This window comes from Notamacropus eugenii, chromosome 2 (genome assembly GCF_028372415.1).
Source record: "Notamacropus eugenii isolate mMacEug1 chromosome 2, mMacEug1.pri_v2, whole genome shotgun sequence".
NCBI classification, from domain to species: Eukaryota; Metazoa; Chordata; class Mammalia; order Diprotodontia; family Macropodidae; genus Notamacropus; species Notamacropus eugenii.
Window position 1 is genome coordinate 350217922 of NC_092873.1, and position 17712 is coordinate 350235633.

At 43.6% G+C, this 17712-nt stretch overlaps 1 protein-coding gene across 1 annotated transcript; it reads right to left on the reverse strand.

Annotated features, from left to right (window-relative positions):
- Nucleotides 1–11462: 11462 nt before the first annotated feature.
- On the reverse strand, nt 11463–16845 carry TMEM92 (transmembrane protein 92). The gene is made up of 5 exons (XM_072646095.1): nt 16653–16845; nt 15136–15161; nt 13938–14012; nt 13535–13739; nt 11463–12164 (listed from the first exon to the last, which is right to left on the reverse strand). Exons 1-5 carry the CDS (start codon nt 16728–16730, stop codon nt 12045–12047), a joined length of 504 nt encoding a protein of 167 aa, XP_072502196.1. The 5' UTR covers nt 16731–16845; the 3' UTR covers nt 11463–12044.
- Nucleotides 16846–17712: the final 867 nt, after the last annotated feature.

Sequence of the window (17712 nt, forward strand, 5' to 3'; positions counted from 1 at the left end):
CCAAGCTAGGTCAGAAAGGGGAAATTTCGAGGAGAGTCATTGACTCTTTAGGAATCTCAGAGAAAAGGAACCAGGCTAAGATGTCTCAAGAAAAGATCAGCTCTGTCCCCAGTTTCCCCGCCTGATGACTATCCACAGATACTAAAATATAATCTGTTGTTTCATTACTCAAATGTTCCCAGTAAACTGAATTTTGCCTCAACCACAGAGGCCAGGGATTTACTAGAGGTAGACAGAAATATAAGATTAGGCAGAGCCCAATTTTGACCTAGATGTTTCTTTGGCTTTCCGTTTTCCTAACTGGGGTTCAGAGGCATTGTGACTGAATGGGAGATTTTTTCCCTCAAAAATAAACTCCCTAAAATGGAAGAGAATCAAGGGGTCCCTAGAGGGCCATTCTTTTGCCCCCTCCCCACCAAGTACCTTAAAATGAGCTAATAACTGCAATGGGCATGGCATTGTAAGCATTATTTTATAACTGCTCTGATAAATGGGATTAGACTGGTTTAGAGGCCCAGATGGGGTGAAGTACATTGTCCAAAGTCATACAGATGTAGAGAGGAAGAGCTAGGACTTCAGCCAGGTCATCCATCATTGGATGACCTATAGAGACTCCCTAACTAAAACAAAGGCTATTTCAGTGGATTCTTTCTTGGACCTTTCCAGTGGCTGACGCAATGCTACCATGGACAATCTGTGCAAACCAGTTTAAACTCTTGGGGAGTTTTTTTTTTCTAGCTGTAAGTTTTCTGCTGACCATCTGAGTAAAAGACTCTTGACCTGTTTACATCTATTTGTCCAGTCCAAAAAAATGCAAGCAACTTGCTTTTTGTTTAGTACAGTCTCCTAACTTCCTGTATAATTTTTAGACTGGGTCTTCCTATCTAGCCCAGGCTGGAAATGCAGGCTCTTCAGAGCCTAATTCCATTTTGCCATGGGAAATTTGACCCGATCAATTTCTAAGCTGGTTCTACCCCCTGACCCTTTTACCCTCTCACCACACCAAGGATTCTCCATATTGATGACTTGATGTTAAACTTACTGTGGACAGCTGGCTGGCATAACCCACTGCAGATCAGAATTGAGCTCAAAATAAAATTCTCTTTGATACCTTCATCTCTCTAGGTTTCAGTAACACTCTTCTATCCTGGTTCTCCTTCTACCTGTCTGATTTTCAGAGTCTCCTTTGCTGAATCTTCATCCTAGTTATGTCTGCTAAAGGTAGGTGGCTCTAATCTGGACCCTCTTTTCTCTTCCCTCTACATAGTGATCTTATCAACTCCCATGGATTCAGTTATGTTTATGTTAATAATCCTCAGATGTACTTATCAAAACCTAACCTCCAGACTCACATCTCCAACTGGATGTTTTGTAGATATCTTAAATCCAATATGTCCAAAACTTAACTCATAATCTTTCCCCTCCAATGCCTCCCCTCTCCCTAATTTCTTTATTACTGTCAAGGGTCATCCTCCCAGTCACCTTGGCTCATAACCAAAGTGTCATCTTCAACTCCTCACTTTTTTTCATCCTTCTACCCCATCCAATCTGTGGCGAAGCCTGTTGATATTACCTTCAAAATATCTTTAGCACATACCTCCTTCTCTCCTCTGACAAGGCCAAGATCCTGGTGCAGGCCTTTATCACCTCACAATTGGACTATTATTGGTCAATCTCTGCCCCCAAAGTCTCTCCCTACTCCAGTCCATTTTCCATTAATTTTCCTAAAGTACATGTCTGACCATGCCAACCCCCCATTCAATAAACTAGTGGCTTCCTATCACCTCTAGGATCAAATATAAAATCTGTGACTTCTGAAGGCCTACCTAATCTAGCCCCTTCCTACCTTTCTAGTGTTCTTATACTTTACTCTTTGTGATTCAGTGACCCTGGCCTCCTTTCTCTTGCCACAAGACCTCTCACTTTCAGACTCCAGGTATTTTTTTTCACTGTCCCCTATGCCTGGAATGACCTCCCTCCTTATCTCTTCCTTCTGACTTCTCTGGCTTCCTTCATATCCCAGATAAACTCCTACCTTCTACAAGAAGCCTTTTCTAATCTCCCTTAATACTACTGCCTTCCCTATGTGGATAATTGCCAATTTATCTTGTGTATATCTTGTTGTTTTCATGTTGTCTCCCCCATTAATCTATGAAATCCTTGACAGCAGTGACTTTGTTTTGCCATTCTTTGTATAACCAGAGCTTATCATGGTGCTTTGCACATAGTAGGTACTTAATAAATGCTTACTGACTGACAAGAGATTCACCAACCTCAGTCTTCGAGGTAGTTGGGATTATAGGGGTTCTCCTAATTTCAAAGTTTCTTTCTGCTTCTTTCTTCTAAAGACACTCAGCTTTGGTGTGATGAAAAGAGACTTAGATGGGGAGATTCCTGATCTTTGTCACTAACTTAGTGTGGGCAAAGTTTTTTCCAAGTCTCTGGATCTCAATTTCTTCATCTGCAAGATTCCAGGGTATTACTTTTGGGACTGTGATTGGAGAAAGATAGGCGGCACAGTGAATAGAGAACTAAGCCTGGAGTCGGAAATATCTGAATTCCAACCTAGACTCAGACTCTCTGGACAAGCCACTTATCTGTGATTGCCTCAGTTTCCTATAACATGAAGACAACACCAGTTACCTCCCAGGGTTGTTGTGAGGATCAAATGAGATAATATTTGTTAAAAAAAAAATTGCTTAGCACAGAGCCTGGTACATGGTAGGTGCCATATAAATGCTTATTCCCTTCATTCTGATTTCTTTAGTTCACATCTCTTGGGATTATTCAGAATTTGGAAAGAATTCATGTCTAGTCTCTCAAAAATCATCACAGTGATTTAGCATGTTTTAAAGCTCTTCTTTCCCCATGTATGATCTCTTCTAACTCATTGCCACCATGTTGCCAGTAATCTATTTGCCGTCCATAGTGGGAGAAGAATTTGACAGATTGATAGAAGACAAATTTGAAATATTTGGGAGTTTTCCTGCTATGAATTTCTCCCCTTAAACTATTTTATTTATACCTTTGGGGCTCTCCCATTTCAGTCTTCTGCAATCTCCCCCTTGTGATGTTGATTTGATCTTTTTTTATCTCCCCCTTACTATCCCCTTCCCTCTCCCTCAAGGCTTTTCTTGGTGTTCCTTTTTGGCAGATTTCACCTGGACACCCTTTTATTGTTGGTGGGGATAGCACTGGAGAGTCCCATGTAGAGTTAATAACCCTAGGGCCCATTCACTGCTAGGAAAAGTCCAGTCACTAGGTCTCCAGAATCTCTTCCTTCCAGTTCCAAATGATAAAGTCACTCCTATACCATGATGACCTCTGCCTTATCTCTTTGGGATATCTGTAAGGATTGTTTTACCTGGGCCAAAAACCAATAAGACAAGCCATTTTATATAGGAGTTGCTGCATCAATGTACCCTATGACCAGATACCTATAGCTCCTCCACCCCTCGCCCTTTTCTTTTCTTCTTCACTCCAGTATTTGAACATTATATAGCATGCCTTTTCTCATGCCTCTAGCTGCCAATATTCCTTCCTTCCCCATAGTATTGTATATGTAATTGTATAAATGGGACGGCTAGGTAGAGCGATGGATAGAGCACTGGACTGGGAATCAGAAAGACATCCTCCTGCCTCAGATACTTTCTAGTTGTGTGACCTTAGGCAAGTGACTTAACCCTGTTTGTCTCAGTTTCCTCAGTTGTCAAATGAGCTGGAGGAGGAAATGGTATCCAGTATCTTTGCCAAGAAAACTCCAAATGGCATCATAAAGAGTTGGACAGGACTGATATGACTCAACAACAAGCTATAAAAACAAATGTTTCTGTAGCAGGAATCAAGGGAATCCCTGATCTGATGGAGTGGAGTACCTCCCATGGAGGTATGTGCTCTGGTTCCTTTTCAAGAGACATGTACCTTTCTGGTATGACACAGGACAATGTTGTCAGAGTCTTTTAAGTTTCCTACTCTTGGTCAATGGCTTCATTGACTCATGCTAGTTACTGAAAGCAATGCTTTAGGTCTTCTTAGCCTCAATTTGCAAGTAAGAAAATTGGTTTATGGTGGCAAAGTAACTTGCTCAGAGTTATATGGTTAGTAATCGTCAGAGCTGAGCTTTGATCTCAAGTCATTTATTTTAAAGGTCAGAGTTATTTCATTACACCATGTTATCTCTCCAAATAACAGATCCCTGGACTTGGTGGGTGAATGTGAAATTTGTTAGTTGAAAAGCATCTTCCATTAGTGGAGGGGAAGACTAGACTTTTCAGCTTGTGTTGCATACTGAGAGCACAGGAATTGGGGTCAGGGAACTTGTGTTCAAATCTGAACTCTGTAACCATGTAACTTTAGGCAAGTCACTTCATCTGTCTCAGACTTTTGTTTCCTCCCTTCTACGATAAGGAGATTTGGTCTAAATTTCTGTCTCACACTCAGAAAATTGGCAAAGATGACAAAAGATGGAAATAGTCAATGTTGGTGAGGCTATGGAAAGATGGGCAGGCACAATGATGCACTGTTGGAACCAGGAAGTTGTCTATTCATTCTGAACAGCAATTTGGAATTATACAAAGATAGCTGCATTTTATATACTCCGAGGAGGCTGAGAGAGAAAAAATGTCCCCAAATACAACAAACTATTTATAGCAGTGCTATTTGTAATAGCAAAAAAATTGGAGACAGTAGATATCCATTAATTGGGGAATGGTTGAACAAACTGTAAGCCCAGGAATATTATGGAATATTACTGTGCTGTAAGAAATTATGAATAAGAAAAAATAAACACAGGAAAACTTATATGAACTGATTCAAAGTGAAATAAGCAGAAACAAGAAAACAATATACACAATGGAAACCCTGTAAATGGAAAGTACAGCAACAGTATAAGGACACCTTTGGCGGCTAGGTGGAACTCATTGGATCTGCAGTCAAAAAGACTTGAGTTCAAATCCAGCCTCAGACAGTTTAGCTGTGTGACCTTGGGCAAGTTCTTTAACCTCTGTCTGCCTCAGTTTCCAAATACATAAAATGGGCATAATAGCACCTACCTCCCAGGGTTGTTGTGGGAACCAAATGAAATGGTATTTGTAAAGTACTTTGCAAACTCTAAATGCTAGCTATCATTATTCACTTCTTAGACTAGTGATTGGCAAACAGTAGGCACTTAATTAATGCTTGTTGACTTTTGTTCTTTGTTATAAAATACAGCTTTCCTGATAAAGGAGGGAGTAGGTGCTATTTTCCAGACTCAGGAAAGAAGCAAACAAGGGGGCTGAGTGGATAGTGTTGGCCTGAAGTCAGGAAGACCCATGTTCAAAGCCAGTCTCAGACACTTACTTGTTATGTGACTCTTAGCAAGTCACTTAACCAGTGTCTGTCTCAGTTTCCTTCTCTGTAAAGAGGGGATAATAATAGCACCTATCTCCCAGGGTCATTGTGAAGATAAAATGACAATATTTGTAAAGCTCTTTGCAAACCTTAAAGGGCTATATACATGCTATTTATTGTTTAATTCACAAACTTACTAGACCACTCTATCTCCTACATATATAGAAATTGTTGTTCAGTTGTTTTCAGTCATGTCCAACTCTTTGTGACCCTATTTGGGATTTTCTTGGCAGAGATACTGGAGTGGTTTGCCAATTCCTTTCCAGCTCATTTTACAGATGAAGAAACTGAGGTAAACAAGGTTAAGTAACTTGCCCAGGGTCACAAAATTAGTAAGTGTCTGAGACCAGATTTATACTCAGAGATGAGTCTTTCTGACTCCAGACCCAGCACTCTATTCACTTCACCACCTAACTGTCTATGTAGGGAAATTAAGGTGATATAAAACCAAAAAAAAATGAACAAAAAAGCTAGAAGGGACTTGAGAAGCCATCTAATACAACTCCCTCATTTAACAGATGAGGAAACTGAGGCCCAGGGAGGTTAAATTGCAAGCATCAAATGGATTTGAATTCATGTTCTCTGACTTCAAAACATATATGGAAATGGGGGCAGCTAGGCAGTGCAGTGGACAGAGCATCAGTGCAGGAGTCAGGAGTTCAAATTTCACCTCAGACACTTGACACTCACTAGCTGTGTGACCTTGGGCAAGTCACTTAACCCAACTGCCTCATCCTGGGTCATCTCCAGTCATTCTGATGAATACCTGGTCACTGGATTCAGATGGTTCTGGAGGAGAAGTGAGGCTGGTGACCTGCACAGCCCTCCCTCACTCAAAACAAAGTCAGGTGCAAGTCATGTTATTATTTCTCTGACGGCATCGTCTTTTATAGTAATGAAGGATGAACACACACACAGATATGGAAATGAAGGTACTATGAAATGTCATCAATCAAAAAAAACCCCATAAAAATAAGAATGTTAGATGAGACTATGTCTAAGGTTATCTTGCACTACTATATTCTAGAATGATATGACCATGGTCCCTTATGAGTAGATTGAAACCTGGAACAAATGGCATCTTGGTTCTCTACTACTAGGGTCTTCAGGTAGTCATTAATTACATCTTTCTTGATTTTGAGAAGATCCCTGAGAAATTCCTGTGTCTCTAGAACAAAGTAGGTGTAAGAGTCATGCTGGTGGGTCTGGAAAATAGCATTTTGTTCCTCAGTTCAGGTCAACAAAAATTCATGAAGCATGCATGGTACGTAGATACAAAGAAAAAATGAAAGAAATAATCCCTGACCTCCAGAAGCTTATAGTCTTCTGGAGGAACCAACATGTGCATAGATAAGCGAATACAAGTTAATGGGGGAGGGGAATACTCAAAACTTGGGGAAGGGATTATGAAGGCCTTATTGTAGCAGTTTGGGCAGCTAGGCGGTGAAGTAGAGAAAGAGCTGTGCATGGAGTCGGGAATTTTGGAATTTGAATCTGACCTCAGACACTTTCTAGCTGTGTGACCCTAGGCAAGTCACTTAATCCTAATGTTCCTCATCTGTAAAATGGGGATACACTGGAGAAGAAAATGGCAAACCACTCCAGTATCTTTGCCAAGAAAACCACAGAGTAGGAAAGAATAAGAAGCAATTGTAGGAGAGGGTCCTTGACTTTAGTCTTGAAGGGGGCTCGGAATTCTAAGGAGAGGTGAGGAAGAATAGCATTCCAGGTCAGGAAGCAGAAAACTGAACAGGAACAGCTGGTAGGCCTGAGGAACGAAGGCTGATATTTAGGAGGGGAGGACATGGGAAAAAGAAATGACACCCTTCCTCCAGATCAGGAAAGGCTGGGGGGGTTGAACAATTAGCACATGTCAGAAGGCAAGCAGTCACTCTGAGAGATCCCCGGAGAACTATGCTCTGGAGAGTTCCATTCCTTAGGTTGTCTCTCCTTCTTCTCCTGGCTCCGCTCTTGACCTTCCAGTTTTCTCCACTGTGTCCCTGGAACCTTCTGACCCTGAAGATCCCTCCATCCCTACTGCCTCTCCCTTGGATTGCTCGGTTCCTTCTAGAACCTCCATTCTGAGGACACCCCTTCTTCCTCTCCAGACTTCTCCACCAGGCTTCAAAGTGGGTACCTTCTCCCATCACTTCCTATTGGTTTTCAGCTCCCTTTTAAGTGTGGTCTTTCTCCATTAGAATGTAAGTTCCTCAAGGGCAGGGTCTGTCTCTTTTTGCTTGTACCTGTATTCCCAGCATTTAGCCCAGTACCAGACACATGGTTGGTTGGTTGGTTGGTTGGCTGATTGGTTACTGTCCATCGTTCTTGAAGAGGATCAAAATGACATCACTATGCTAGAGTGTGACTGACTGATCAGACCAATATGAGCTTGGAATGCTCTACCACAGGTCTGGCACAAATATTCTGTGTGAACATTAAGTACTCAATACATGCTTCTTTTCTAAAAGGCATCATTAAGACTGTGGACTAGGAACTAAATGTGTGATTTCATCAGTATAGGTATTTCTTGGATGAAGAAACATATCAAAACAAGTTGACCCTTTGTCTGTAACTTAAGATTTTTTTAAAATTTCCTCATCTTTGTACCTTTTTTTGGAATGTTCTACACATGTATTGAAGTTACCAATAATGGAAAGGTAAAGAGCAGTAGGCAACCAAAATGACTTTTATAAAGCAGACCACACAATGTGTGTGTTATTATTGTTTTTAAAATATTTGACTCAGAAAAGAAATGAAAGTTATAATTTAACAGAGTTGCTCAGAGTACTAATTCTTGCCCAGGGTCACATAGCTATATGTCCCAGGCAGGACTCTTTAGCTACCAGGTCTTTAGCTTCCTCCATTTCCTTCTCTTTTTTACCCTCCTAGAACCTCTTCAGTCTGCCTTCCAACATCATCATTCTCTTGAAGTTACTCTCTTCAAGATTACCTATGGTGTCTCCATTGCCAGCTCTAATGGCCTTTTCTCAGTGCTCATCATTGTGGACCTCTCTTCAGCTTGGGAAGTGGTGGCTCAACCTTTCCAGGATATTCTCTTATCTAAATTTTGTACTTTCCTGGTTCCATTCCTACCTCTGTGGATGACTCCTTCTAAGTCTTCTTTGCTAGACCTTCCTCCAGATCATGACCATTAACTATGGGTTATCTCCTAAGGTTCTGTCCCAGGTCCTCTCTCCTTCCCTCCACACATTCTCACTTGATGATCTCATCAGCTCCCATGGTTTCAATTATTATCTGTAAGCAGATGATTCCTAGATCTACATAGCTAGCCTTAGTTTCTTTCCCCATCACCATTTGGTTTATCTCCAATCAATATGTCCAAGACAGAACTCATTATGTTTCTCCCTAAACCTCCCCTCTTTCAATTTTCCTCTTTTATGATTGAGGGCACTGCCATTTGCTATCCCTGGATAGCAACATTGGGGCTGTCACTCTTGTACACACTCCATATGTCTAATCCCAACATCTCTTGAATACGTATATGTCCCCTTCTCTCCATGTACAAAGTCACCACTTTGGTGCAGGTTCTCATTGTCTTGTACTTAGACTATTGCTGTGGCTTCCTGGACTGTCTCCTTGCCTCGTGCCCTCCCATTTCAACCCATCCTCCACTCAGCTGCCAAAGTATTTTTCTAAAGAGCAAGTCTAAACATGTCACATCAACGCTTCCCTCATATTCCAATAGTTACCAGTAAAGGCTGCTAGATGACACAGTGGATAGAGGGCAGGGCCTGGAGTCAGGAAGATCAGAGTTCAGATCCTGTTGTAAGACACTTTACTACCTGTTACGATCCTGGGCAAGTCACTTATCCTTGTTAGCCTCAGTTTCCTTCTCTATAAAATGAGCTGGAGAAGGAAATGGCAAACTACTCCAGTATCTTTGCCAAGAAAACCCCAAATAGGGTCATCAAGAGTCGGACATAACTGAACAATGAATAGTTCCCTTTTAGCTCCAGGATCAATAATAAAATGCTGTTTGGCACTCAAAGCCCTTCACTGACTGGGTCCCTTTTTACCTTTCCAATCCTCTAACACTCCACTCCAGATGATCCACCACATTGATTTACATTATATTCCTCCCACAGAAAGCCTATCTTCCTTCCTTTATACTTTTTTGCATGCCCATAATGCCTTTGTTCCTTTCATCTCAGACTTCCTGGAAGATTTGATTCTAATCCCAACTTTCTGCAGGCTTTTACTAGCCCTTTCCCCACTCCAGATAATTGCCAGGGCCTTCCTTTTGAGATTTACCTCTAAAAGCCTTATGTATATGTCACATGTATCCAGTTGTTTCCCCTATTAGAATGTGACCTCTGTAACGGGAGGGAGCCACGGTCTTAATCTACCTAGCACTTGGCAGTAGCTGGCAGAGTACCTGGCCAGGTGGCTCAGTGGATAGAACATTAGGCTTGTAGTCCGGAAGATCAAAGTTCTAATTTGGCCTCACACACCTCCTAGCTGTGTGATCCCGAGCTAGTCACTTAACCTTTGCCTGTTTCCTTAAGTGAAAAATAGGGATAATATCACCTACGTCAAAGGGTTGTTATGAAGATTCAATTAGATGTTTTTAAAGAGTTTAGGTTCATGGCCTAGCATGTAATAGGTGCTGGTAAAAGCTATTATTGTTGACTGACTCGGAGCATTGACACCCTAGGGAAAGTCCCACCCACTTCACCTACTTAAAATTTTGTATTCAGAGACAGAGGGATCATGGTCATGATTCAAGGGGCCATTCTATGGCCTAATGCTGAGAGCTTACTGTGGATGCCACTAGGGAACAGTGGCTCCTGTGGGTAGTGGAGATGGGGGAATGGAACATAAACTAGCACATTTCCATGTTTCTTCCTGTTCTCAGGGTCTTTTTGGTATGGGGATGACATGAGGTAATTAAGAGAACAGCACCCCATAGGGCAGGGGAGGAGTGGTATGGGTCATGCGTGTCCTAATGGGTAACAGTATAATCTGTACCATCTTTACCACCTCATCTCCCTGCCCCAATTCAGATGTCATCATGCAATAGCCTGGATGGTGTTCTGCTCTGGTCACACCTGGGGCAGGGTATGGCAATGTTTCTCCAATTTTCCTGAGCTGGGTAGTTCTGGACATCAATGTTCAACAAATAAAAAGGTCTCTTTCCAATCTCCCTACTCCCTTAACTGACACCCTGCCTGGTCTGTTATTTCCTGTAAAGGAGTAGTTTCAAGCTTTTAGATGATCCCTTTATTCTCTTAAAAATTGAGGAACCCCCCCCCAAAGGTTTGTTTCTATGGGTTATATTTACCACTATTTACCATGTTACAAAGTAAAATGTCACAGGTGTTATGAAAATGGTTTTGACCTTGCAGATCTCCAGAAAGGATGTGAGGTTCCTAAGGGGTCCCTGGACCACGTTTTGGGCATTACTGCTCTAAGGTCCTAACTTCCCTTTTTAGGGTGGATTCTGCCAGCCAGATGGGTTGCTTGGGGTCAAGGTATGGTTCTAACTTGTGGAGTAGCCCAGGGACAGAAACAACTAAGTCTGAGAATGGAGGCAGGAGAAGGTGTTCTCCCCACCCAACCCTATGTGAAGGAATTCGAAGTTTACTGGGTGTGTCAGATCAAGATCTCCCTTTCCAGGGGCCATATTTTCCCTTCCCTCACTTTTTCCACTGCCAAGACCTCTCCCCTCCCATCCAGGCCTCCTTCTTTTCCTCTCCCTCCCTCTTTCCCCCAACCTGTCTGCCTCTCCCATTCAAGTTCATCACTACCCATTCTCACCCTCCACAAATCTAGGACATCTACTGGGTGGGGAAGGGATGCTGAAATAAATTGAGTCAGCAAAGGGCACTATACTTTGCCCCTAGGTCATCTTAACTTGGGCAGCAGGCAGTTCTCTCTTCTCCAGCTGCTGGTCATACACCCTCCCACCCCCACCCTAATATCCAACGGCAATAAGAAATAGTAATTAAATGGCAAGAAGCCTGCTGATTACCTTTTGGTCCCCGACCTGTGTCCCTCCACCCCCAACTTCATTTTCAGACTCCCCCTCCCAGGGTCAAAAGTCTTTTAAATTCACTTACAGTATGCAATTTACTTTACATTAAAGAGTTATTCTGCCCAGGAAAATCCACAGGTAGGGTGCAAGGCTTTAACCAAAGGAATGGCTCTCTAATAGTGGAACTTCAGGCACTGTAGGGGTAGCAGGCTAGGCATATTTTGTTCATGCCAGAGGATGACTCTGCTTGACTTATTTAAAGCCCCCACTCAATCTCCAAGCACAAAAAACCCAAGACATTCTGACCAAGATCTCAGCCCACTCCATCTGAAGTTGGGGAAGGCTAATTCTCAAGTCCAAGGTCTCTTCCCACCTGCAGGAATCTTCTTTTCAGCCTTCTGGGACAGGCGATTGATCATCCAGCCTCTTCTTAAACATATTGAGTGTCAAAGAAGTCCCCTTCCATTGTTAGTTATCTTTCTTAACATGGACTGAAATTTGCCTCTCTCTCCCTCCATCCTTAAAGCTCTAAGAAAAGGAGAGGATTTACAGGCCAGGTAATGCCCAGGGCCCCTAGGAGTGAGGACACCCTTGAACAGGAAGAGGCAAGGAGAGAAATAAATTAAGCGTCAAGCTCCTAGGGGTGTCCCAACATGCCTCAGAAGGCTGGGTTGACGATTCCCCGTTGGGTGCTTTGAGTTGTCACAACAGGCGTGGGGGTATAGGGTGGTGGTGGCTCCCTGGAAGATGGTGGGCACAGGACTGGCTTCTGAATGACCTGTGGGGAGGAGAGCACAGTGTTCTCTGTCCAGTCAGGGCCTCAGTTCCTTCCCCTTGCTGACTCCTGGAGTGCCAACCCCAGGGGAAGGTGGGGAGACCAGACTATGCCCCTAACTCTCTCAGAAATAAGGATAAGGAAGATGGTACCTGAGGCTATGGTAATATCACAGGATTTAGAGTGGGAAGGGACCTTACCCTCTAAGGCTAAGATGACCCATCTACAGCCAAACCCCTCATTTCACAGATAAGGAAAACTGAATTCCTTGGAGGTTAAGCCCTGAGGAGCAAGAGCAAGGTTCAAAACAGGGTCTTTCAGCTCTTAATTCACTGGGCTTACCACTAGCCAATAAGTGTGTTTGTTGGGTGTGGGAGACAATGGCTCAGGAGAGACATGATTTATGGTAGAGACAAGGAGTCCCCAAGCTTTCAATCCCTGTAGTTCTTGGCTTTCTAGTAAATCTACCCAAACCCCCTATTCAGTTGGAAAGGAAATAAACTCTAGTATTTACCATGCACAGACACACAAGACATTTTGTCACTGCTGACTGGAAATCAATTTGGAACTTACAGAATATTTTCAGTAGGATAATATAGTTATTGGCCAAATATTCACCCCTTGAAACAAGCTTTTGTGTGTACATATCCCGGGTTAGGAAACCCCTGGTATAGAGAGGCAGAATGTAAGACTGAGGTGGGAAGGATTTTAGAATGACAGTAAATGGCTGGCACTTATATAGCCCTTTTTAAGTTTACAGAGAACTTCCTCATTTGATTCTCACAAGGGAGGTAGATGCTATTATTATCCCCATTTTACAGATGAAAAAATAGGCAAACAGGTCAAGTAACTTGCACAGGGTCACAGAGTAGTTGGTGAGTATCCACAGCTGGATGTGAACTCAGGTCTTTCAGAATCTAAGTCCAATGTACTATGTACAGTACCACCTTTTATTGTTTTTCAGGTGTGTCTGATTCTTTGTGACCCCATTTGGGGTTTTCTTGGCAAAAATACTGGAGTAATTTGCCATTTCCTTCTCCAGTTCATTTGACAGATGAAGAAACGGAGGCAAACAGGGTTAAATGACTTGCCCAGGGTCACAGGGCTAGTAAATGTCTGAGGCTAGATTTGAACTCAGGTCTTCTGGACTCTAGGCTTAGTGCTCTACCCACTGTAGCACCCATCTGTCCCTGGAAATCATTTGGATTATTCTTCCTTTCTTACAGAGAAGGGAAACAAAGGATCAAAAGAGGGGCCTCACTGAAGGTCACAGACTTGCTGCATCTTATTGCCTCTCCTAGATGCCCTTTCTTGTGACTTAACCCAAGAATGGACAGATATCCAGGACAGAGTTGGAACCAAGAGGGACTCACCTCACTGTAGGGTGGTGGGGCTCCAAATGGGGAAGGTGCTGGAATCTCCGGGGACACAGGAGGGTTACTGAAGGTCACTGACACTGGTACCTCCCGCTGGGTTGGAGGCCCTGACTCTGAGACCCAGCAGGCTCGGCACAAACGCTTTGACAAGCCACAGATACAGAGGAGAGGGATGATGACCAGGAAGCTGATGACAAATGTCCTGGGAAGGTAGGAAGATCCACACCACAAACCTCCTTTAACATGGTGAAGGCAACAACCCCCTCCCAAATTCCTTCCTTGCTTCCCTCCCCTTCTCTATACCCCTTGAGGCTATTTCCCAAGCATCACCAGCTGGCCATCTCTGTCTATCCCCAGCTACCAGAAACAAGATACCTTTGGGCATGGCCATGTTTCTTACCTCATGGGGCCGGAGATATGTTCTGTCTTCAGACAGCAGTTATCACCACAGCATTCAAATCCTTCAGGACACAAGCTAGTATGGGAGATAGAGGAAGGTTATCCCTTGGTCAAAAGGATCCCAGATCTAAGCTAGGCTCTTTTCCCCATGGGACAATAAGCAATACGCTGTTTTCACAGTCTTGGTGTTGAAGCCTCTCTCTTGTTGGAGCGAATCTTGTCTGTGCTGGCATATGGAGTGGCAGAAAGAGCCTTGTGTGAGGGATGAGGAGGAAGGCCAAAAGACCTGGGTTCTAATCAGGACTCTGCCAGTTTCTAAGTATGTGGTCTTGCAGAATTTTTTTTTTTTTATGAACTTTAGCTTTCTCATCCCTAAAACGGGAATAACAATTTCTACTCTGCTTGCTTTGAAGTAAACACTTACTTACTTTTATATTTATATATAAATATATTTATATTTTCCAAATGGAGAAGGCAATACACAAAAGCAAAGGCTTGCTTACACTATAATTCCGGTTGGCTCTACTAAATAGCAATTAACACCATGGCTAATTAATTTCCCCTAGAACAGAATCCCTGAGCTTAGGGAATATATGTATCCAGGCATATCTCAAAGTACTTAAGTGACATCAGTGCTAGCCTTTCTATTCCATTCTCCCTCCAAAACATTTATTCTACTGTAGAAGAGCTAGTGGCTTGCATACATATGGTAGACGACCTTGGATTTCATCAAGCATCTAGAGAATAAGGAAAAGATTGCTTAGGATGACCTTTAAGGCCCTCCCAGCACTAAGGGAGGTGAGGTTAGTACTGTTTTCTACAAAAATGGAGGAGAAAACTAAGCAAGAAGCCTAGAGAATAGACCCCAGGAAAGATTTCTCCAAGTGGAGGCAGGGAGTGAAGCCTTACTTTTTGCACAAAGCCCCCTCATTTTATAGATGGGAAAATGGACACAGCCCAAAATCATGGGGTAAGGTGCAGAGGATCCCAACCCAGGTCCCCTAATTCCAAATCCATTTTTTTCTTTGCCCACTGTAACCCCAGTTCTAGGAGCCTGGGTTGGTGAAAGGTGAATCTATGGAAGGGGTAAAAGAGAATTCCAAATGGGCCTTTTTGCCTGGAAACTCCTGATTCTGGTGGGTGCTCGCCTTTCCTCCCTAGAGGGGGAGAAACTAAGGCATCCAGATGTCCATACTTACTCGGGCAGTTGGCATCCACCAGTTACCTGGGGAGAAAAGGAGTCAGAACTTAGAGATAGTGGAAGCAGCGGATACAAGGACACTATTTATCAACAAATATTTATCATGGCACAAATATCCTAAGGTAATAAATATTTAGGAAGGTGCTGGGGCTACAAATACACAGAATGAAAAACCCTACTATGAAGGACGTTCTGTTCTAGGTGGGAGAACGAGACCCATTAATTGGGGTGCATTAATATCTCCCTCTTGGAACTAGAGTTCCCTTGGAGAAATGGCTGCACAGGTCGCTGCCCCTATTTCCCACCCCCTGCTGCCTACGTTGTTCCTATTTCCTTCTAATCAGCAGTATCTCCCCAGTCCACAGGAGTTCTGGGAAGACCAGGGCAAATTCAGGTGGTCAGAGCTCAGTCTTGCCTGAGGGGCTGGGCCCCGTAACTGCTGTTCATGTGATCAAATAAAACATACCCTCTAATAATTGCAGTGAATTAATAGCTAATTTACATGGACAATAAATATATAAAGTGATAGTTAAGATAACTGGTGAGTAGACATTTCTCTCCAAGTCTGCGGGAGAGCCTTAAAAACTTAACGCAACTGAATTTGAACAGTAGCCCCAGGGAAAAACATAAAGGTGGAATCCAGGGACCGACCCAGAGAAGACAGCCTCCTCTCCCCAAATCACCCGGCCTGGTAAGTCAGAAATCTAGGGCCAGACATCAGCGTATCTGGGAACAGGGTAGGGGTGGAAGAGACTTTTACCAAGACTCAGATCTCTTTAGTCTCCTCCCCATCTCAATAATTAACCCGACTAAAGGTGGCGGGATGACTGGGGGAAGACAGAAAGTCCATTAGGGGTTCAGAGAACGTATTAGTCTCCCTATCTCCAAGCACTTCATTCATTCAGACATCTATTTGGTTTCCAAGGTTTTTGCATTTGCAAATTAAAGTCCAAGAGATCTGAAATTCTCCAAATAGCCCCAGGCCTCACAATCCAAGCGTAGGGACACCACCCAAGCCCCAAAGGGTCGGGTGTGTGAGACTAGACAGTGGGGGAGGGTAAAATGCTTTCGAACCCTATTTTAAACTCTAGACTAGGGCATGGCTACTTTCCCCACCGGATCAAGTAGAGAAACAAGTGCTCAGAGAATTCCCGAAAGTCACACAGTACAAGGGTAGTAGAGTCTGAGGATCCTAGCCCAGAGTCCTCAGGTACCAGCGCTATACCTCTAGGATTTAGGTACAGACAGGGGGAAGAAAACCAGGAAAGAGTAAGCCAAGGCTAATATTAGAATCAAAGGGTTCCCTGAGATCTCAGGGCACACGGATAGGGGCGGAGAGAAGGGTTTACCTCCCTCCCTGAATGTTTGCCTCTCTTCTCGTGTGAAGCACTCACACGTTCCCCGTTCTCAGTAGTTTCCCGTGGCAAGGAGGGAGTGGCAACAGGGATCTGTCCCGTAGGTTGAACAACGGTACCCCTGTCTCTCCCCTTACCGCCCCCCCCTCCAAGTCCTCACCTGTTGGAGACCTGTCAAGGTGCTAAAAAGCAGACTGGGCAAGTAGCTGGGGAGTCTAGAGACCCAGGAGCGCGGCATCCTGGGCTGGTAGACAAACTCTACCAGCTTCCGCGACTTGGGGGGGAAGGAGGTAGGGTTAGCACCTCCCTCCAGTTTCTGCGGCTGGCCCAGGAAAAGGGGGAGGGGCTAATACAATTGTTAGGGGTTGGACCGAGATTCCCGAGGGGGAAGGAGAATAATTTATAACACTGCTGGGCAGTCTAGAAGACCCGGGTTCAAATCCGGTCTAGGAAGTCTCCAGTGAGAACATAGGCTAATCACTCTACGTCTCAGTGCCCTAGGTATTCTCTGAAGACTATAAATTACAGAGAAGTGGTCAATCTCCGTGGAGGAGAGTTTCCACACCGGGACATTGATAACATTGCATATCAGGTTTAAAAAAGAAAGACCATTATAAAGTTTTGACTTCCCTCTCTCCCTCCAATTCAGTTTCGTTAAACTAGCATTATTAAAATTCTACTATGTGCCAGGTACAATGATAATAGGTACTGGGGATAAAAAGACAGAAATGAGCATACTCCCTTAATTTGCATACTTTCTACTTTACTTTCCACCCCTCACACACCCCATTAATAGTCCCAACTTTGAATGGCACAGACCCCCAGAGGCAACATGGGTGGGAAGTAGCTTCGAGAACATTTCTCTCTCCTTTTCTGGTCCCCATCCCTTCCCTAAAGAAAGTTACAGCCTATTCCAGAAGGGTAAATACTCTAGTCTGGGTTTTCTCTTTTCGCAAATTTCACCTGATTCCATCTTCTCACGTTGAAGGGATGAATGAATGACTGGAGGGGGAATTCAGATTGGAGTTTCTGGATACGTGCATAGGTGAGCATCCTTACTGAGTCTGGGTGAGCTGGTAGGTGGGGGTGGGGTGGAGTGCCTAGTTAATTTCTTTTTTTTCCTCCCCTCCCCTCCCCTCTCTCCTCTCCCCTTCCCTCTCCTCTCTTTTCCTCTCCTCTCCTCTCCTCTTGCGATCCAAAATGCCAGGAAAGTACCTCCC